This window comes from Protopterus annectens, chromosome 4.part1 (genome assembly GCF_019279795.1).
Source record: "Protopterus annectens isolate FY-2018-M chromosome 4.part1, PAN1.0, whole genome shotgun sequence".
Taxonomy (NCBI): Eukaryota; Metazoa; Chordata; order Ceratodontiformes; family Protopteridae; genus Protopterus; species Protopterus annectens.
In genome coordinates, this window is record NC_056734.1 from 306,825,829 (window position 1) to 306,849,823 (window position 23,995).

Consider the following 23,995-nt stretch of genomic DNA (forward strand, 5'->3'; position numbering starts at 1 on the left):
ACGCATTTTCAGTAATTTCCCTTATGCCACACCTCATTTCTCAAGGCCAGCCATACTCGTTAATGCCAGAGTAAATTTGTGGATAGCCATCCACTCATTTCAGTTATGTTGACAGAAAATAGTGGGTTATACTGCTTAGCATAAAGTGCAAATTTATTCCAGAGATTTGAGAATTGCTGTGTTGTTAACCTGCCTGCCTACTATATTCTATTCATATTTTGGCAAAGATTTAGGTAAATGGTTCTAGTACTGCTGTAGAAATTGGACGTGCAGACATACAGGAGGTCCTGAACAACAGAGTCTTTAACAGAGTGTGGCAAAAATATACTTTCAAAAGGCTATAAAAGGTTCCAGCCTCTTTTGTTAGCACAGAGACTTTATGCCTGTGATCATTTCTGTTGAGAATCTTCAGCTCTTCAAAGTATTATTAATTGTTAGATACATTTAGTGAATTAGACCCTAAAGGGGCATTGCAGTCAGTAACTGGACTGATCAGTGCCGAATATAAGGGACTGATTAGTAGATCTTGATAATATTCCTTTGCCAATTAGCTAAATTAAATAAAAGGATTTCTGAAAAAAAAGCATTGTCACATGATGGTCAAAAGGGAGGACGATATCAACCCAAACTTCAGGGTCCATGACTATATTTTCATTTATGTCTTGGTTAGCACTTCTGGCAAATTATGTATTATTTATTTATTAATTTATATATTTATTTAGTTTTGTTTACCAATAAAGTCCTACTATGATAAATCTTTTTTCAGTACAGGCCTAGCGAGAAAAGCTTCAATACAATTTTATAAACATTTGAAAAACATTTGAAAAAATCAAGTTGAACATTTTTTCCATAGGTTAATGATTATACATACAGAGTATGAAGACAAAAATCATATATACAGAGTGAAGCCATAAAAGTATCAGTTTTGCAATAGGGTCAAATTCATCCAGGTTTTTCAGTAATTCTAATTCCCATATGTACAAAAACAGTGAAAATGTAAAGTTTCCAGGTGAATATAATTTGGTTGGTTGGTGAAGACAGACATAGAAATGAGTGAGTTCTATTTGTTAGAAAGTCAGTGGGAGAAATAACAGAGACATAGAGAGTATTGGTGGAAAGAGGAGTTACGAGAAAAATGGAGACTAGATAATAAGAGAAGAGATAAGAGAAAAAGACATGGCTTTAAGAAGATCGCTACGGAGGTGTAATTGATATCCGAGTTAATAATATAAGCTGTAAGGGATACTGGGAAGGATGAGCGGATTTAAGAGGTGGGAGGGTTAAGAAGGTGGGTGGTGAAAATGTATGAGAATATAGTGAGACAGGAAGACTATGTTTGGTTGTATAAGTGCCATGAAGGGAAAGGGAGTGTTTGGAATTAAATTGTACTAGTGTCTGTGGTTTTCATATGGAATTAACTAGGGGCAGTGCAAAAGCACAGCTAATTATTATTGAGATGCTCTTTTGGCACCACTTTGAAGATTTTTTTTCTTGTCTTTGAGTTTTAGATGAAATGGCATGGAGTTTAACACCTTGGTAACATAGTTGGAATATAAGGAGACAGCAGCAGAGTTATTAGATTTAGTTGTGACCCCGAAGGATTTATCAATAAAGGAAAATAAAATATTAATGAAATAAAGCAAAAATCAAGGGGAGTTTGCAGGGCATAGCCCATTGTAATACACTAATGGGGATGAGAAATGCAGTTTTGCATTTCTTTGTCTAAATTCTTGAAAGTTTGGAGAAACAAACAATTTATACTCGGGTGATAAGATGGTGGCAGTCAACAAGAATGCTGAGTCAGTTTGGAAGGTTTACATGACAAATCTCTGCATTTGAGATTAGTCCTCACCACAATTAATAACTGAAGTATTCTACCTAGAATTTTGTCATTCACATTCCTACATATAATGAAGCAGACCCTGGTTAAGGTACTGGTCAGTCCAAAAATGGATGCCTAAAGCAATCCACTCGAGACTAAAAAAATATTTTTTGATCAAAGTATTCAATAACCAAGAAAAACTCTCTGGAGATAGTTAGCCCCCAACCCTTTCTATCTTATTTCTCCTGATAAATCCTATTATAATCAGACTTATCTTGGGAATCCTATAAAATGCTGTAAGCCCATTAAGCCACCAATCCTTCTTTCTTCTTCCACATATTTGCATATATATACATATATATATATATATATAGAGAGAGAGAGAGAGAGAGAGAGAGACAAACTCTGCATATGTCTGTTACTAAAAAGGTTAAGGGCATGCAAGACCAAGGTCACCAAGAAAGACTGGAGGTTTTCACTCTATACTAGGTTTCATATAGACACTTTAGGGATGATATGTGTCTTGCTTATTTGCCATAAAATGGCCAGTAGTCTAAAGGCTCGCATACCTCTATAAATTATGCAGTTGACCTAGCACTGGGGCAGAGAGTTACATCTATTCCAACAAATGAATGAGACAAGGTTGAAGGATAGATTTGTTAGCAATGCCTCCCACTTTTTTATAAACAGTGTGACACGTTGTCTGCCTTTGAAAAGGAGCTGGATAACTAGAATGTGTATTTATATATTTATTACAGGTGTGACTTGGCCTGACTCTTCTTGAAAAGGGAGGCAAGGCCTAAGGCTGGGTACTGGCAAAGGTGGAAATGGCCTTGCGGCTTAGTTGTATTATAACTCCTATGATCTTATGATCCTAATTTACATTAACACTACCTCCTCCATTCTTTTCCCTTCGCTTTTATTTTCAGTATATAACATTATTACCACCCGCTAGTAGCCAGTTGATGACATTCCTTTATCAAATTCCTTCTGTATCTTCCCTATAATAGAGGGTATCACCTTTTCCAACGTAGCTGTTACAATTTTTCTAAAAATATTAACATCCAAATTACTGAAGGAAATCAGTCTATAATTTTTAAGATCCTCTTCATTCCTCATTCTGTTCATAAAGAATTATTTCAAGAACTTCTTCCACGATGGCAGGAAGTTGTACCCTATGTAACACTTCATCATGTATCCTAGTTAACGAATCTAAAATGCTTATCCCCTTCAGCTTTATAAAAATATATATAGGTAGTGCATCAAATCCCCCTACTACCCTCTTTAAGATGCTTTTGACTTCTTTAACTTCTCTCTTTACTGTCCTCCTATTTAACATTTCCTTTCCTTCCTCTCCAAGAACCCTTCCTTTCCATACCCAAGTGCTATATAAATACCATGCATTTTTTATATAGTAAACTATCATTTTCACTAAACACCTTCTGAATCCCTCTACTGGAAATTTGCCTCCTTCATTTAGCATCAGTTATGCTGCCAATCTGCATATTCTCCCTTTGATTATTTGTCTTCTGCATTAACAGACATATCTTTGTTGCTGTAATCCACCATCACTCTCATTTCAAAGCCAACTCAGTGATAACCTTACTAATTGCAGCAAAATGCCCTACTAAATCTCATTAACTTTCACATTTCTGCTACTGTCCTTTTGAATCTGTTTCAAACACTCATTTAGCTCTCTCACTATCATACCTCTAGGTCATCTTACCTTTGCCTTCTTCCCCGTAAATCTACCTCTCCAGGCTGCCATTCTCCCATCACACTCTGTTCATCCCACTGCATCCTGGTTAACTTCATTATATTTTATCAACTCTGCCACCATATGCTGCAGTCAAGCTATACTTTCAATCCACTCCGCCTGTGCCCTGGAATACATCTTCACATTTGTCCACTCCTAACGTATCCAAATATCTTGATCATGAATACTCTTCTCCAAATAAATTATTTCAGTTACTTTATCTAATGTCTGCATGTCTACTAGAAGCCTGTATAATCAGTCTGATTTGTATTACACAATGAACAAGTAAATCACCAATGCTTATGTTTAAATACTTCCCAAATATCTACCACCCATAGCTTATACATCACTTACCTCAATTTCTTCTGACACTTTCTATGAAAATCCATTCCTCTAAACAAACTGTCATTCTCCAGGTGCAATACAACAGTGAAATCTGTCCCTATTAAGATCTGACACTCTCACCTCTAGTTTGATTAGTCTAATGTTTCCAGCAACTAAACTCTCTGACTTATCTTTATTTGGCTTGTGCAACAAATTAAATACTACTGGCTATCGTTCTTCAAGCTGTCGTCCAACCATCCATCTAAATAATCACGCCTGACGTAATCCTCCCTCCATCTGTATCTCACACAGGTATGGCAGCACCATTCTTACCTCTTCTCTTACATACCTAATCCCTAACCAACTACAACCACATGTTTCAAATATCCCTAACTCCTTCTGCTTCTCCTTCAAGTATTGCAAATAAAAAGTATGCATCGGTTTGCTCCCATGTCGCCTTTGCTAAAATTATTTCCTTTTTAATAGGATTACTGACACCACATCAGTGTCATATGCCATCCTTAACCCCTCCCCCCTTCACTTCTGCCTAATTAAAGGAGCTAGGCCAAATGGGTAATTGTAACAAAGAATCAGTATGACCCCCCCAAGCAGGATTAAATGCTTGCCACCTGCCATCACCATCTTCACAAAAGCTGCAATCATTATCTTACCATCCCCCAAATATTATCCTTCCTGCTGTTCCTCCCTTTGATACTGTCTGCAAAATCTACTCTAATCATAGCTTGCCCCATTGCCAAAATAACTTACTTGATAATATTTTCCATTATTCCTAGTATCATTCATAAACAAAACTGCAGAACATCCCTTTTTCATTCCCTTATGATCAGTATGCCATCCACACTGCCCATTTATCAAATACAATAAACACTTAGCCCTACAGAAACACAGCCACCAATATGCATTGTACTGTAATTAAACTTTTCAGAGTACTTTACATTAAATACGTTTAAAGAAACAAAACCATAAAAAGATTTCCATATTTATTTTTTATACATACATACACATAGAGAGAGAGAGAGAGAGACTCTCACACACAGATTGAGAAAAGTGAATGTGAAAAAATGTGCAATAATGTCTAAATGTAATAGTACTATACATCAGCATCGTAAGTTATGCTGACCTTTAACTCCAGTTTCCCTTTTGTATGACCTGAGCAAGTCACTTAACCAGACATTCCTTCCAAGTTGCATCTGAAGAGGAACTGTGGGTCCTACCTGATTAACAAATAGGTATTATTATTATTATTATTATTATTATTATTATTATTATTATTACTATTATTACTATTACTGCAACTTTCATTTATGATTTTTGGTCTGTTAAGAAACTCTTCCCTTTCTGATAATACCAAAAAATATCATATCTTCTTTGCTCTGTTTTGAGTACACTCTTCAACACAGACATCACTAAGCTGAAAATGTGTTATCAAATAGCTTTTTGCCCATCAGTTGCTAACCATGAAAGGGTCAATGGAACATCACAGGCAGCAGTACAGATGAAGAAAGAGGACAACAAAATTAACATTAGCAAAGAATATGTGTAGCACTTTTATAGCACCAATCTCTCCACCCTTTCCCAGGATGTTGATTAAATTATTCCTCTATACACTCCTGCAATGTATCATTCCATGATCATTCCATGCAGGAGAACATGTTACCCAATTATCCATGGGTCATCTATCATCAGACGTCTTTACTTCTATCCCCTGTACTAGCACTATTCCTATATCTCAGTCTAGCCTTGGATCAGTCTTCAATTACTGCTTCCCAAATAAAATCTAAAGCTCCATAACAACCCCAGTCATAAGTGCCACTATTGTTATATTTAAATGGCGGTTGTTCTCTAAAGTTCAGTAGCATTTCCAACATGGTGTGTACCCCCATCTTGCCATCTTTCCAAACGAGTCATCAGTTGGCATTATCCTTATCCTTTTGCCTCCATCCCTTAATTAATGTGACAAACTTCATGGTTTTCCTGTTTCTCCCCAGCACAAACAAACTGCCCCCCAAATCCATTCTCTTTGCTTCCACATCAATTCCAGAGCCTCTCCTCCTGACAGCATTTGCAGGAAAATTCCCCATTTCCTCAAATCACCAGTTCCCCCAGCACATGGGATGTTGACATAAATGTGAACTGCTTGTTTTACTGACTTCCTCCAGAGCATCTGATGCTTCCATATGATCCTAAGCTGTGCGCGATATATCATATGCACAGTAGCACTCATCTGTATGATTGGTTGTCATGCTGACAAAAGCTTTTTCTGCCTTAAGTAGAGCTTCCCTTAAAAATCTTCCAACACTGTAACTCTTCATCCTCCCATAACGAACCTCTTACTCAGTCATGACATTCAGTAATAAGGCCCCTGCATCTGTCCTCAACAACTGCAATCTCACCCATCTTGTTGATACTTTCAAATTGCTTTCCAGCCAACCCACCCCTTCAGTAATCTTGTAAATTCATGCCTCAACAACCCTAGTGGCATCTCTGACCTCCACCCCTTCTTTCAATCCAGTCACTTTGACATTCTCTCATTTAGACCTGCATTCAAAGACTGTTTGCTTTTCCCCAGACTGTCTCTAAAGTTTCTCATTTTGTTTAGCACATATTCCTGGCACTGTCTTGCATTATTTCTTTCAGCTTACTAAATGTTTTATTTAAAGCTACCAATTCTGAATTTTCCCTAGTGATGGTTTACTCAACCTCCCCTAACAGCACTTGTGAGACATCTCTCTTGTCACACGCCCCTTATGTGGGGCTAAAATATGACAACTTGTTCCTGTTAATCAGCATTAACTACAAGGCATCTTAATATAGGAATAAAGGTCAAGCAAAAATTCCTATTTTAGTAATGAATGAGTGTTCTTTTTTGTCTTTAACAGCTTGTAGTTACTCCCAGGATGATTTACAATGTACTATACCACCAATCAAATCTTCTGAAGCAATAAGTAATTAAAAAAAAAAAAGCACAGACAGCAGAAGAAAAAGAAATAGAACCACAAATTTGTGTGAAGCCAACCCATTCCATGAACAAAGTTCCAACACTTACATCTGCTTCTTCATAGCCACAAAAAAATCAAACCAGTTATATGCATCAGGTTTTGGGATCAGCTTTATGAAGATGTAATCACACATCATTCTACCAATGTAACCCACCAAAACAATACATAATAAAGAAAACAGGAAAAAAAGGAGAGAAATAATAAAGCATAAAAAGGTAGATTATTCAGGAAGATGACACATTCCAGGAACACAGATCAACACTTACTTCTCTGCCCCACTTAACTCCCTTAAATGCAGAAAGCCTGAATAGCTGAAGAATTTGATTTTGTACTTTGATGTCAGCCTATGTATGATGCAGTCACACACACTGCATTACTAATGCTCCATTCAGTCACACACACTACATTAGTAATGCACCATTCAAGCACAACAGGTAGTGCCTTACGTAACGTGACAAGTACAAAAGGAACAGAATACATTTTTTCAGGAAGGCAGTTCACCTCAGGAGCACACATCTGACTCTTACAGCTGCATCCATTTTGGCTAGCATATATCTTACTCATTGCAAACACCCTTTTCGTACTTAGCCCCAGGAAGATGTCATTACAACTGCAGTTTGATTCCACAACTTTAAAATAATATGCAATGCAAATACAGAGTTCAAGAAAAACAAGAACTAAACATCATGCATTTTCAAGCAGGCTACTCCTTCCAGAATTACTTCTCAGATACACACACCTGTGTTCCTCTACAGTTTGTGTTACATCCATAAATTGAGGCATGTAGAATGATTTCACTTAAGAAACCCCACAGCGTCAAAGTTACACACTGCAAAATGTGATGCTTATTATAGTAATGAATTGTATACAATTTAAGTGAATGTGTCTCACAGGGTGCTTGACCCTTTATCTTCCAGATTATTGATAGTCATTGTTATTTGATAATGAGTGAATAAAGAAGGAGATGATAAACTTGACCAGGTCAATGAGCTTCCGGCTAAAGCAAGTACCAGTATAGAATGACCAAATAAACATAATCTGCATTCTTACTCACAAATTAATACTGTATGACTGCATTTTTCTTTGTAATGTTTATGTGGCATCCTTCATTTAACAGCACTTCCTGGATGTTCATCGCAGAACCCACCAATTTGCTGTCAGAGACCTGATCGTTTATGCAAACCCCGTGGAGTCAATTGCTATTGTGATGCCACATGCAAAATTTATGATGATTGTTGTTATGATTACATGGATACTTGTGAGAAAAGTAAGTGTTTACAATATGAGAGTCTCACACTCTTCTCCTAATCTCATATTTGTTTATACTTAATAAAGTCAATAATTCTATCATTCATATTTTCTCAAGTTTGGTCTGGCTGGAAATAGGAGGGAGTGCTTAAAAGTCAGCTTCTAATGTTTGCATAGGTATTTAGGATTATAAGACTGCTGCACTTTGAAAACCTTCTACAGAAAGTGGAAGTGGAGAAAATTTGACAAAAACAAATAAAATACTATCTTCTTTTCCAGTATGTTTGAAAATAGTCAGAAAAAGGAAAACAAGTAACCGTTGACATTTTGTAGAATGAAATTAGGCAGTTTTCATTTAAAATATCTGAGGTTAAATGACTGAAAAAGGAAAGGGAGAGTTAGCGTACAGAATTTTAGTTAGGTTGAGGTAGATATTACAGTAATCAAAGCTTGGGAGTAAATGAGGTAAATTGTTAGGTGTATTACAGTAATCAATGTTTGGGAGTAAAGGAGGTGGATTGTTAGGTGTATTACAGTAATCAATGTTTGGGAGTAAAGGAGGTAGATTGTTAGGTGTATTATAGTAAACAATGTTTGGGAGTAAAGGAGATGGATTGTTAGGTGTATTACAGTAATCAATGTTTGGGAGCAAAGGAGGTAGATTGTTAGGTGTATTATAGTAATCAATGTTTGGGAGTAAAGGAGGTAGATTGTTAGGTGTATTACAGTAATCAATGTTTGGGAGTAAAGGAGGTAGATTGTTAGGTGTATTACAGGAATCAATGTTTGGGAGTAAAGGAGATAGATTGTTAGGTGTATTACAGTAATCGATGTTTGGGAGTAAAGGAGGTGGATTGTTAGGTGTATTACAGTAAGCAATATTTGGGAGTAAAGGAGATAGATTGTTAGGTGTATTACAGTAATCGATGTTTGGGAGTAAAGGAGACAGATTACAGTAATCAATGTTTGGGAGTAAAGGAGGTGGATTGTTAGGTGTATTACTGTAATCAATGTTTGGGAGTAAAGGAGGTGGATTGTTAGGTGTATTACAGTAATCAATGTTTGGGAGTAAAGGAGGTGGATTACAGTAATCAATGTTTGGGAGTAAAGGAGGTGGATTGTTAGGTGTATTACAGTAATCAATGTTTGGGAGTAAAGGAATAACTAGAGATGTGGGTGCAGTTTGAAATAGAAAATTATTATATTTTCAAGTATTTCAATTTCAAGTATTTGTATATAGCAACAGTTTTACTTCCTGCTCAGAATTCTGGAATGTCATTAAGGTACATTCCATGCTCTGTTGTAGTCATGGAGGTAGCTCTGTATCATCAGGCAGTGAAAATATTATGATTTATCTCCTGCAGTATGAAGATGCAGAACTTCTATGCCAGTACTTTTTTCTGTCAATCTTATATTAAAATAGTTTTGTGCAAGTATAGAGAGGCTACCTTCAATTTTTTTTGCTGTGTCTTGGTACAGAAGCCCAGTTGTCAGAATTTTTTTGTTTTCTGAATTGACTGAACTTTTTAAAGTTTACCCATAAATATTCAAGAACTGAGATAGATTTTCTTGATGTCAATCACAAAGGATGATCTCTGTACTGTATCACCTACATTATTTAGAAAGAATGTCAGGAAGAATAACCCAACCATACTATGCTAAATGTACTTAAGGGCCAGATTTTTTGCATTATGCGACTTCATAATGACAATGTTAAGTTAAGCTTAGCCCTTGACAATCTTAAGCAAGAGTTTATTGAGAGAGGGTATGATAGTAAGACTATTGACACTCACATAGCAGATGCATGGCGATGTAGAAAAGATAGATGTAGACCCTTCTTTTTCCCTTCAAATACTAATGCACCTAGCAATGGGATTTCAGTTATTAATGTTGCACCTGTCAATGAAAGTACCTTTAGGTCTAACGGTAATGATAAGATTAAGATGCCACTAACATTTGCTAGTGTCATCAGTTTAGCATGTGAGATATCCTATCCACTGTGCATGAATTAGAGGGAGTGATAGGCCATAAACTGGCCTTTACATTTAGAAATAAAAGGACACTTAAACAACAACTGTGCTATAAGACTAGTTATATTCAACCCTACCATGTATCTGATAGACTGGGTACATATGCTTGTAGAAGGTGTGCAGCATGCAGTCACATACATATGGGAGGTCAATTTACCCATCCATCCTCAGGTTTTAAAATAGAAAGTAATTTTTATGTAGATTGCCAAACCTAAAACGTTGTTTACTTTTGTTACTGTGAGGTTTGTTTTTTTATTATGTAGGTAAGACCAATAGAGTGTTTAAGAATACACTATTCAAACACCTTAGAGATATTAGAAACAACAAATAAACTAGTGCCTTAGTTGTACATGTTGCTAAAGAAGGAGAAGGGCACAAATTTAAGTTTCTAGTGTTGGAAGTTATTTGTAGTACTACGAGAGGAGGTGACATGAGAAATAAAATGAAATCTAATGAACAAAAGTGGATTCTGAAGTTTCAAGCTGATATACCACCAGGTTTAAATAACAGAATTTCCCTTAAGCCTTTTCTTGAGGCTAAGGCTTTGAAACACAATTTTTTTATATATGAGTGTTTTCTCTCTCTCTCTCTCTCTCTCTCTATATATATATATATATATATATATATATATGTATGTATGTATTTTTTCATGTAGTTATTAAGAAGTTCTTAGTGTGTATATATTTGTATTTTTATTCATAGATTGTAGTAGTATACTTATTTATAATTACTTTTACGAGTAACTTTATTTACTTATTAGTTTATGTTTTTTCCACACAAATTTTATTGTGACTTTTAGGGATCTGTTCTAATTATTATGATGAACTTTTAATTATGATGTCTTTCTCATTCCTATTTTTTGATTAGTTGCTTTGAATCCTTTTAAGAGCAATTAATGTGTGCTTTTGTGTTTGGTCTGATGAAGCAGATTGTATCTGTGAAAGTGCTTACCCCTGCATTGGAATAAAGGAATTTGTGTTTTCTTCTTTGCCTTGTGGAACCTATTTGCTTTTTTTCACAATTTTTCATTTTTGGCTTTTGGTTCCGTTATTCATTCAGAGTTTCTTTTCATTTGACTACCTTCAGTTTTATTTGGTTTTCAGCAATGACAGCTGGTAAATGCATATGCATATAAAAATGCTTTAGTGTCTTACCAGGATTATTTTATTGCAAATATATGTATCTGTGTGTGTGTGTGTGTGTGTGTGTGTATATATATATATATATATATATATATATTTATCTATCTATATATATATATATATATATATATATATATATGTATATATATATATATATATATATATATATATATATATATATATATATATATATATATATATGGGTTGGCCAGCATAGCATAGACTGGTTTTGAGTTATGTTGGCTTCTGTATAGTTGACACACTTTGGTCTGTGTATACAGATGGTCTAAAGATGGTAGACAGATGTATGAGGTTGGCAGTCTCAGAGTAGAGAGGTATGCCTTTTCCCTGGGGATTATGCACTCTTAGAGTTGGTATGAATATAATTAGCAAGGTGTGCACGGGGCTTCCTCTCCTTCAGCAAACACTTTATTTCCATTTGCTTGTTCAAAGGATTAGCCTTGGAATATGCAGTAGTAGTGTGTCAACTTGTTTTGTTAATGTAAGTGTGTTAATGTTAAGTAATAGTAGATCTGTATACATAGTCTACGAAAGTCTATTGACATGCCCAGACATTGATACACAAAATAGCTTAAACCCTACTTAAAAAACAAAAATCTAAATTGTACCTACTGAAAAAGGGAAACAGATTCCTTTCATTAATCAGTTTTTACACTGCACCCCAAAAAATAAATGTTGCACTAACTTCAGAGACTCTTTGTTTGAATAGTGCTACTGTTAGGGAAATACATTTTTGTAAGTTAATGTGTAGAGTAGGTATGGGAGGGGGCAGGGGTTAATTTATCATACTAAACAAGACACACACACACTTCAAATACACCATTGCTTGTACACAGCACTAATCCAGTTACCATTTGAATTGCCAAGACTCACAATGCTGAGTCTAGAAATGTGGATAGACAGACAATCTGGAGTTAAATATATTAAGTATAAACTTGCCATTTCTCTGAATATTTCCAGTTCTCCAAGGAATGACAATTTCAGATTGGTATATATAAGTTCAGGGCAGTATGTGGGACTTACCCCCCATATTTAAGAGTGCATGGGGCAAGAGTAAAGAAGAAAAGCAATGTTCAATATTCATTCTTCTCCTGTATTTGCTGTCATTTTTTGGGGCATTTTAGGACTCAACATTAACTGTCCCTAGTCTTTCATCTAACCCTAACTCACAAACACTCACACATACACACACCACCAGCCCAAATTCTGAAACTTTCAGTGCATTCCCCAATTTGAAGAGAGAAAAAAATATTAAAGAATGTTTAAACCAAATAAGCTCTAAATGTTTGATCAAACAATGTCATTTTTGACTTATTAGGTTTTGTGATACAAAATAATGTTTTCAGGTTTAACAACAAATGTTACCATCAGACATGTGGAGTGGCAATGAGTAATGCAATAACCTATACTTTCTCCAATCAAATTTTAAAAGCACTGAAAAAATTACTTTATTCATTAACATTTTAAGACATATCAGAATTTAATTATGAGGCTAAGCCATTTACTTAGTTATACTGACTTCTGAGAAATATTTTTTGTGAAATACAGAGCCTTTTGAGTTTTACTAAAAATTCTAAACCATGAGGCACACATGGCATATATAATTGCAAATACATGGATAATAGTTCCTATGTCATTAAGAGTTTTGAAAAGACAGTCATTGCTAAAACATTTCAGTTGTAGTTAAAGTTGCAGTTCTTCGTATGTAATATATTTGGTTTCTCTTTATGCAGGAAAATGCAATCATAAGCTCTGTTAAAGAGTATAAAACCTTGTTTATGTCATAAAAAAGAAGTCAATCAACATACTCTTGTTAAACATTCAGTGAAATATTTTTCATTCCGAAAGTTTACTTTTTGTGTTTGAATTTGTAAACAGTGATAACTTTAGAGGTGATCTTAGAAAAATTCTGGGAAATCAAATAACTTTGCTGGTAGTTTAGATTAGGAACTAATTGGTCTCCAGGAATTAATGGCATACTGCAAAAGAAACTGACAACTCTTTATAGTAATAATTAATTTTGATATGTGATTGGTTAGGTTGGAACATGTGATTTTGGCACATTATTTTCAAATATTGTATCTTGCTACTTTTTTATTTTTGTTGAAGTCCAAACACTCAATAGATGAAAGAATTAAGTACAATATATATGGTGACTCCTGTTCTGAGTCTTTTGATTACGAATACATTTCTTCTAACACCTTGACTTCTGTAACTCTTTTGACACAACCTATGATTTTGATGCAGTCTCACACTGCTTCACGGAGTTGCTCAGAGATGTTTACGTCTGAATCGACCCATAGTTCAACATGTTTACAATTAGACCTGTTGTTGAACTGCTACCAGTGTTGTAAGTGATGGTTTGGGGAAAGCAGAAGGCCAGTATGTTAGCCTTACTTGTGTTATATATCCCAAATTTAAGATCACCCAAGTATTATAATGGAAAACATTTCATTGTATATTTATATCGGGTAAGTAAAGGCATGGCAGGTATGGCCAAGGACTGACCCTATGGACACTCCTCTTCCATAACCATCACACTCCTATAAAGAGAACTAATATTTTACCAACTACTTTCTGTAATGAAACTAATAAAGTAAATAGCAAATGTGTATACTCCCAAGTTTGCAAAACTTACCAATCAGTTGTTCATGATTTACTTTGTAAAATGTATTTAGACAACTCAATTCAATTATGTCTGTGGGTATATATATTTCATCCAGTGGTCTAATCATGTTGTTATAAGAAATACATAGACCATTCCTTCCTAGATATATTTATGTATGAATGTTGGTGTACGAATTTGTTATGCCCAAAATGTTTGTCCATTATAAATATCATGACCTTTCCTATGTTTGCCAATTGGCTAAATGGCCTATAGGTGTTTACCTACTTTTTACTACCCTTGCAGATTAAACTAATTACTATATGTAAGCAATTTCCATCTGATCTTACAATTCTGTGATTCTCTACAATAGTCCACATCAGTGGTGACAGTTTTATCGAGATTGTTATTGTTGGTTATGAAGCCTTTGCCCACAATTCTCTCTTTTCTTTGTCTGATACGGTTAAAATGGATCTTCATTTGTTCAAACAATCGCTGAGAAAATTCTCCTCATATAATCTCTGATCATGTAGAGTTCCTAGTTTTATTGACATATTTATTATATTAATCATGGCTTTAATGTCCCTGTTTTTTTCCAGTCTACTCTTCACAAGCAGCTGTACCAGAGGCTCATCACATTCCTTGTCCTCTGGCCCAGCTTTCCCCGATCTACTACTTTGCTATAGGGACTGTCTGCTTTTACTTCCTTTCTAATTGGTTTAAGAACAGGGTTGTTTGAACAAGACCTACCTCAAGGACTTTTCTTGTTTTCTCCATGTATCCACCCAGTGTCCTCTGTACCTGTGCCCCATTAATCAAGTTTTAAGCAGGCAGTGTTAGAAAAGCTACCACAGAGATAATTGTCGTATAACGGCTAAGCACTCATAGCGACGTCACTTTTTGATTCTTCAGTGTTGGCTCTTCCTATCATTGTGGACTCATTCATAATCCAGGGGGAAGAGCCATGCATCCTCAAACTGAACAATTGCCCCATGGTCTTTTGCTTCTTTATGGTGACATGATTAGTTCATTCATTTTCCTTTTTAAAGGTCATCATTAAGTTTGCTGGATCCCTGAAGGTCTCCACTCCATCCTTCCTAATCCCTTCTTGCAGATGATGAGCAGACTATCAATCACTGCACTGATAGGAGATGATGTATGCACTCCCACCACATCATTCCCAAATCAGAAATGCATACATTGTTTAATGGCATGCCATATGCACATTGGTAACCTACTTAGTGGTGCTGGTCATTAAGGTGGCAGACTGAGCCACATCTTGCCCCCAGAATTAGTAACTTGACATTGTTCATCTTCCCTTCATCTGGTCTTTTGAGTACTAATGACACTAATCAAACACTGGTACCACCTGTGTCATCAATCCCTCTATCCTGATGAGTTGTAGCTGATGCCTATATCAATCTTGTGAACTACCACTGACTCCAACGGACTTTACTAGGCAAGAGTTGCAATAGAATTAGTCAGTCAGACCTTTCTTCTGCATCAGTCTCACTCATGCTCACACACATACACACACACACGCACACACACGCACATACACACACACACACACACACACACACACACACACACACACACACACACACACACACATCTACATGCCAGAAACACACACACATTTCCATATTATATTTCCTTTGGAATCTGGAAGGGAATTGGAGCAAGGGAGCAGCCCCATGTTTGCATGTGGTGGTATGCTGACTCCAAAGTCAACACTAAATCCCCCTACTCAAAGTGACCTGGATGAAGCCCCCAGTTTTGTGTATTTTAACTCTGCTTAATTCTCGTGTATAGATACATTGTATCAGCGCTGCATTAGAATTTCAAGTGTTCTGTTGCTCATTGCTTTTTTCTATATATACTGACAGCATTCTTTGTACATTTTGTTACAACTTTCTTTACTGGTACATCTATATACAAAAGTGTTTACATCCAATTTAGTTCTACCCTTTGATACAGAAAAAGTGTTTTACTTGCATGATTATATAAGAGTATTTTTCATTGCATGCCTGCCTTTTTGTTTGCAAAGCTGGGATATCAAGTTTTCATGTTAGATTTACTCTCTCTCTCTCTCTTTCCTTCTCGTTCTCTTTTAGCCTTTCACTTCTCTTTGACATAGATAACAAAAGAAAAAGAATATCAGTTAAACAAAGAATATAACTTTTTTTTTCCTGCCACAGGTCCTGTACCAGCAACAACAACAACAACAACTCTGAGATCATTCACTCCAGAAATTACATCACTCTTGACATTACAAGCAAGTACGTATATTTCACTTTTAATTAATTTCTGTTTTTGTGGTTGTTTGCCTAAGGTCATTACCCATGCATTAAAAATGCAGGAGACAGACATAATCTATTCTTCATATTAAATGTTCCTACTCTGATTTCCAATGCATTATCTAAGGACATTCAGTCTTTCCTTGCCTCCCTGTTTGACTTCTTATTAAGGGAAAAATAGATTTGCATTGGTCTCCTCATTTGTTATCTTTCCACCATGCAGGATTTTCGGATCTATATCAGAAGATTGAAGTTTCAAAACTTCGAATCAGATATGGTCAACACCATATGATGGAAATTTTGAAACTTTTAATGGAGATCTCCGTACAGTGTGGAAAGGGAAGATTTCCCTTTTCTGCACTGTAGTGCGATCTCAGAGTTGGTATATTTAAGTAGCGGGGGGTGGGGGTGGGGCGCAGTCCCCCTGCTTAGAGTGTTTAAATGGTTTGTTTTTGTAGGTTGTTATGTTTTATTACATTTTCAATGTTTCAAAACTTTGATTATATGGTGTTGACCATATCAAATTCAAAGTTTTGAAACTTCGATAATGTAATATAGATCTGGATTTTCTACCTTTTGAAATCAGATTTATAAATCTAAGAAATATGCCAAAATGCTTAATTAAAAATTTGTAATAAAATAACCTGATTTGGAAGTATTAAAGATGGTGTAAATAGTTTCCTTCCCTATAACCTGTGCTGCTCTGCATCTTTAAACAATTACCTTGATGCACGGCTTCCCCTTGTGAACTGTCTGTAATCTTACCTCGCCCTTACACAGTCATTTACTGGAACATGTTTCTATTGTTTTTTTGTATCTATGCCTTTATTAGAGTTTTTCTTCATATGTTGTCACTGCTGTATAACCAGGTTAAATGTTCTGTCAGACAGTTCATTTATTGACGATGTACCCTACAGTCATCTTGCTATCATAGATACTATATTTACATCATTCATGCTGCTTACACTTTTCTGCATGTCTAAATTTATTTGAACTGCAGTTCAAATATGATCTGTTTATATTCTATACCAGGCTACCTTAATGAAGTCTGCCTTACTTTAATTTCTCAACATTACTACTGCAATGACTGTTCTCAACCCCGTTTAATCACTTCAGTATATGGGGTGCTGCAAAGTTCTAAGCCCAACCATCTTTCTAAATTGTGAGTGTTATTTTGCCTTTGTAGCTGAAAAGGGGGGTTATTTCATCTTAAAGTGCCAATTTTCAGAATCATAATGCTTTGTTTTGACATTTTTTCAAAACATTGATTGAACCATCTCAACAGAAAATGTGGAATTTTCAAGTGTGGAACTCCAAGCCTTCATGAAATTCCTACTTCTGTAGAAGAAAACTCCAATGGAAATCCATGAATGTATGATGCAAACATTGAGTAACAAGTGCCCTTCTTGCTCAGTTGTGAAGAAGTGGTGTGCAAACTTTTACAGTGGAGATTTTGAGACCGAAGATACAGCAATGTCTGGGAAGCCTCAAACAGTGTCAACTCCTGAAACTGTTTACTGTGTCCATGACCTGATTTTGGCAGATCAGCAAATATTGACTAAAACAATTGCTGAGACATTACAGATTTCCAGGAAATGTATTGGGTTTATAATCAATGAGCAACTGGATATGCAGAAGCTGTCAGTCAAGTGGGTGCCCAAATGTTTGAATGCCGATGAGAAAAGATGTCAAGTAGACAAGTAGTTGATTTTGCAGCATTTTCTTCAATCCAGGGCCAACTTTTTGGAACAACTAGTTACTGATAATGAAACATGGTTACTCCACAATGATCCTGAGGCAAAAACAACAGTCCATGCAATGGCAGTACTCAGGTTCATCAAGAACAAAGAAGTTCAAGACCTAAACGTCAGCTGGAAAGGTCATGGCAACAGTGTTTTGGGATCAGGAAGGTGTTGCAATGACTGACTATCTTCCAAGAGGCCAAACAGTTAATGTAGAATGCTGCTGTAACTTGCTGTGCCAGTTGAAGGAGACATAAAAAAAGGAGAGGGAAGCTACAGAAAGTTGTTCTGTTTTTGCAAGACAATGCTCCTATTCACAAGCCTGGCAAAATGATGGATTTTTTGAGAAAATTGGGGTTTCAGTGCATAGACCATCCTCCCAACTGACCAGCTCATGCTCCATCTGACTATTTCTTGTTTCCAAACCTTAAAAAGAGTTTGAAAGGATGCTATTTTTGAGTGATTCAGAGGTGATTGCAGCAGGGGAGCAGTATTTCAGTGACCAGATGTCAGACTTTTTTTGGCAGGGTTACAGAAACTTCAGACAGGATATGCCAAGTGTGTTGAACTTTGGGGAAAATATGTTGAATAACTTGTAAGTTTCAGGGCTCCACATCATTCCTTTTTGGTTGGGCTTAGAACTTTTTAATACATCCTCCTAATTATAGGACATAAATATTTTTACAAGAAGTCTTTTCCTTGGCTTTCCACAAAAGTGGATTCGCTCAAACAGACATTTCTGATAAAAATGTAAATATATAATATATTACATTTACTGGCTGCCACTGTTTACTGTAGAGAAAAAAGTGCTTATCTTCCAGTTAAGCCTCAAATACTCTGTACATGTAAAAAAGTGGGTAATGTTTTATTTGGAGAGTTTTTTTATATCAGTATTGTATTACCAGTACCTTACTATCAAAATTAAGTTTTTGACATGTATACCAAATAGTACAAAAAAAAAAGCATTAACCACAGCCAAACCACAATCCCTTTCTGAAGTTTGCGTATTCTCACTGTTTCCTTGTGAGATTTGTGTACTCCTGTATCCAGCTTCCTTCCAGCCTCAAAAACAGAAATGATCGGTTCTCAAAAATGAGCACAGGTATCCACATACACACATACATACACATATGTATATCTGTATGTCTATCTATATCTATATCTATAGACAGATAGATGATATCTGTAGTTTTTGTCAAAAGACAGGTTGACAGAATTTGGTTGACAAAACAGATGGTTGTCAGTTGTCAACAGCTGTGCAAAACTGGATGATGGATGATTATCAGAGATGGACAATATGTTGTTTCCCCAAGAACTGTGCAGTCTTAGTCTATATAATTACCAGTGGGATGGAGATGTAGGAAGGCCATCCCCACCTGCAATAAACAATGTTTTCTGTTTTTATTTTCTATGCACTGAGGTCACTGCTTGGCACATACATAGTAGTATTGGCAATTTTGGGTCAATGTTTTGTACTTCATTTCATTTGACTGAATCAGGAATGGTCTAACTCATTTGACTGAAAACTCGCGCACACAAACACACACACATTTATATAGTAATAAAGTATGTTGGGTTTTGTCCCTGTGGTGAAGCATTGATGTACTGATGTAGTATCAATAATTTTGTATATAATATTCTGATATGGTGTGTTAAATTGATTCTTTCATAAGTGTTGTTGTAAAGAAAATATTGTGATCTTCTTTTAGAAAAACAGGCATTTTTTTGAATGATAGAGGGCCCTTTAACCATTTGTGGCAAGAACCAGCTACCAGATTAGATTATTACATAAAAGGAAGGCTATGCCAATTTATTTATTTATTGTATTTATTTTACATTTGTTAACCGGGAGAGTCCAACTGGATTATAAGTCCATTTTCAGTGGCGGCCCGAGGAGAAAAGCTCCAAGAGAACAATTTTTTTACAAACTATAGTTTTAAGGATAGACTTTTGACATACAATTTCCATAGAAGAGACTTTGACATACATATTAACTAACAGATAGGATACAATCATTCTCTACAATATAATATTAAATATTAGAAGATATTTCTAAGTTTAGGATTCCTGTGATAGATTTACTCTCAGAGTAAAAGCAGAGATGTAGAATAAGGTTCATAGGTTCATAGGTTGGTACTAGGCTATCAGCCCTAGGGCCTATACAAGCCTAGCCATAACAATTCCCTGGCTATTTCTTCCCACATTATTTACTTTCCTGGACCCCTGTCTAGCAGATGATGCTCTCTATAGTTGAGAAGGATAACAAATTGATTTACTATATGTCTTTGCCTGGTTTTAGTTGAGAAGGATAACAAATTGATTTACAATATGTCTTCTCCTGGTTTTTGTTGCTTATGGAAAGGACAACATTGCTTGGGTAGTTTTCCCTAACTCCTGGAAAGATGGGATGAGCAGTAGATTAACAGTCCTAAGTGGGTACAGTACTATGATTGGTTGGCTTAGCAGAGTTAATTAAGTTAGGTGAAGTGCTCTAATGAGACATTAGCCAGGGGGGATACAGTAGCACAGTTGATTATTCAAAAAGTGAGTTTTAACAAGTTTCTTGAACTGTGATGGGGATTAATTGTCAGTTATGTGGGCAGGAAGGGAGTTCCAGGTTTTTGCTATACAGTGGTTGTAGACAGACGTACCAGCTTCATTGAGGAGATTTTTTGTGTGCTAGATCTCAAGGGCCTGGCGGTTGTATAGGGTTGCAAAAAATTTTGTAGGGCTGGGGTGTTTTCAGAGTTATGTATTATTTTGTGGGCTAGTAATAGTTGATTGAGTTGAAGAAGTAGTGGTAGTTCTAGCCAATTGAGTTTTTTTAGGCACTCAGAGTGATGTGTTCTGATGGAAGAGGTTGTATTATAACAACTATCAAGTTTGCTTAGGTTGGATTTGGAGAGATTTGTAAGAATTGGGGAGGCATTAAGTAGGGTGGATAGTAGGTGAGTCCTCGCTACTGTAATTCTGGAGTGGTCGGTGAGGAATTTTTTATTGTGCTAGAGTAGACCAAGTATTTTATGTACTTTTTTTATGGTTATAAAAATATGTAGGTCAAATCTAAGGTGGTTATCTATTTCAACTCCTAAGAGTTTGGCATGATTTGTGGGGGTGATTGCAGTCTTGTTAAAGGAGGAGATGAAGAAAGAATCAGTGGGAGGTGTGGCTCTGTGGGAGCTAAAGAGTACTAGCTTTGTTTTACTTGGGTTCAGAATGAGCTTTTGGTTTGTAATCCAAGTTTCTGCTAGGGAAAAGTATTCTTGTGTTAGGGAGTGAAGGATGTCAATTGATTTGGCTGCGCATGTTATGGTGGTATCATGTGCATATCGCACTATTGAGGCTTTAGGAATGCTGTTTGGGAGCTGATTGGTGAAGAAGTTAAAAAGAAGTGACCCCAGGATGGAGCTTTGGGGTACTCCTAGGGAAATTGGTAGGGAGGCGGAGAGTTGGTTTTGCCACATAATATCTTGGTTCCTTCCCTCTAGGTAGTTTTTGAACCAGAAGATGGCAGTGGAGGTAAGGTTTATAGTTGCTAGTGAAAGAAGGAGTTTATTATGGTTAACCATATCGAATGCTTCGGACAAGTCAAGGATGGTGGTAGATACAAGGAGTCCATTGTTTCTGTGAGTATTGACAATGTTGGTGAATTCTGTTAGTGCGGTGTCGGTGCTATGGAAGGGCCTAAAGCCATGTTGTTGTGTTGCTATTAGATTATTTTCTAGGAGATATTTCATTAGTTGATTGTGTATTACCCTCTCTAAAATTTTAGAAAAAGGGGGTAGTATGGCTATAAGGGCAGTAGTTATTGAGTTCCAGGGAGGTTCCCCCTTTATGTAGAGGGATGATATGTGATATTTTCCATAGCTTGCGTACTATACGCTCAGAGATGGATCTGTTTATTAGGATGGAGACAGGATATGATATGACTTCGGTAGCCAGGTGTAGGTATTCAGCAGGTAATTTACCTGCAGCTAGAGATGTTGGTTTGAGCTTGCAGAGTTGTTTTTCAATAGATTTGGTTGGTTCTGGGTGTAAGCTGAACTTGGGGCAATTGTTAGTTGGGGTGGGGGTGGATTTGCAGGGGTGGGGATGTTGTCATAGGGTTGGTTGTTTGCAAGGGTCTGGATGGTTTCTGTAAAGTATTTATTAAATTGAGTGGGAATGTCTTCTTGGTTATCTATTTTTGGGGTTGGGATATTTTTTTTACCTGGTTGTAGAATAGAGTTAATTGCCGCCCAAAATTTTTGTAGGTTGTTCCTGTGCTTATCCTGTAACCTTTGGTAGTAAGATGTTTTGTCTGTTTTGGTGACATTTTGGCTTTGTTACATAGTTCAATGTATATTTGTTTGTTGTTCAATTGGGATTTACTGTTGAGCTAGTTGATCCAGGCCTTGTTTCTTTTTTTGAGGAGGGATTTTGTGTCTGGGGATAACCAGGGGGCATATTTAGTTTTAGTTCTTGTTGTTCTGGTGGGAGCATGATGGTTAAGGGTGTTTAAGAAGGCAGTATTGAAATATAGTACAGCTTCATCAAGAGGTAGGTTTTTTAGGGGGGTCCAGTTGCACATGTTTAGGTCATTTTTAAAGTTGGAGAGGTTAAAGTGTTTTGTTTCTAATTAGGTGCGTAGATATTTGGGTCAGTTGTGGCAACTTTGATCTGAGTAAGAATGTGGCTTGGTGGTCACTCAGGGTGTCTGGTAGACACCCTGCTAGGGATATCGGTGATGGGTGGGATACGAGTATCCAATCTAGAGTAGTGATGGTTAAGGGTGTTTAAGAAGGCAGTATTGAAATATAGTATAGCTTCATCAAGAGGTAGGTTTTTAAGGGGGGTCCAGTTGCACATTTTAGGTTATTTTTAAAGTTGGAGAGGTTAAAGTGTTTTTTGTTTCTAATTAGGTGCGTAGATATTTGGGTCAGTTGTAATTTTGATCTGAGTAAGAATGTGGCTTGGTGGTCACTCAAGGTGTCTGGTAGACACCCTGCTAGAGATATCAGTGATGGGTGGGATACGAGTATCCAATCTAGAGTAGATTGATGTTTGGTTCTATTGTCTGTTCTTGTGGGGGGAAATGATGAGTTGGGTTAGGCCATGTAGGTTAATAATGGAGAGTGGGTTATGACTGGAACAGTTTTGCCAATTAGTATTAAGTTCTCCTAATACTATGCTTTCCTGGGGGAGGGAGTTAGATATCCATTCTAGGAGTTTTTTTTTTGTAATGGGGATATTGTTGCCTGGAGGGATGTAGCATCCTATGATGTTGATGTGTTTACTATCATTAAGTTTTACTTTTGTTAGAGTGAGCTCAACTTTATCGAGGTCTGGGGTTATAATGTCTACTTTCTCAATGATGAGGTGAGATTTATACACTATAGCAACACCCCCCCTTTTTATCTATTCTATCACTATGAAGTATACTGTAACCTGGTGGAGTGATTTCATTGTTGTGGTTGCCTGGTTTAAGCCAAGTGTCTGTTAGTATGACTATCTCAGATTGATAAAAGGAGAGTAGTGCATGAAGGTCATGGACTTTGTTTAGTATACTTCTGACATTTAAATTTAAAAAGAAAAGCGTGGATTTGTCTCAGTGGAGTAAGGCATCATTCAGGTTGAGGGTTGGGGCTCCTAGATTTTGTGGGCCTGAGATTAGATGTATATCACCGCAGCTAATGAGTTGGGTTCTGAGGTAAAAATAGAGTATGAGTCGTTTGTTTAGGGTCTTAAAGTTCTTTATAATTGTTTACAACTAGTACTGTGATGGCTGTAAACTGTGTGCATAGTGGTTTATAAAGAAGGCTTGGTAGTGATGTGGGACTAGTTGAGTAAAAGGGTGTGTTGTAATAATGTTAGTGGAAGTAGTTTTTCTTGGTATGTGGATAAAATTAAGTTGTTGTTGGTGGTTGGTGATAGAAGTTAGCAGTGGGAGGGTGGATACACCTAGGAGCAATAGTAAGAGGTGTATGTATGTGGGTTTGGGTAGTT

The 23,995-nt window shown here is 36.4% G+C and overlaps 1 protein-coding gene across 8 annotated transcripts in view; it reads left to right on the plus strand.

The window, feature by feature from the left end:
• LOC122800839 (uncharacterized threonine-rich GPI-anchored glycoprotein PJ4664.02-like) overlaps positions 1 to 23,995 on the plus strand; it is a 662,067-nt gene that overhangs the window by 266,190 nt on the left and 371,882 nt on the right. For all 8 annotated transcript variants that reach the window (XM_044070146.1, XM_044070147.1, XM_044070150.1 and 5 more), the window contains 2 exons: positions 8,040 to 8,189; positions 16,170 to 16,250. In XM_044070146.1, coding sequence (XP_043926081.1) covers positions 8,040 to 8,189; positions 16,170 to 16,250 — 231 coding nt within the window. The remainder of the gene's footprint in view (positions 1 to 8,039; positions 8,190 to 16,169; positions 16,251 to 23,995) is intronic.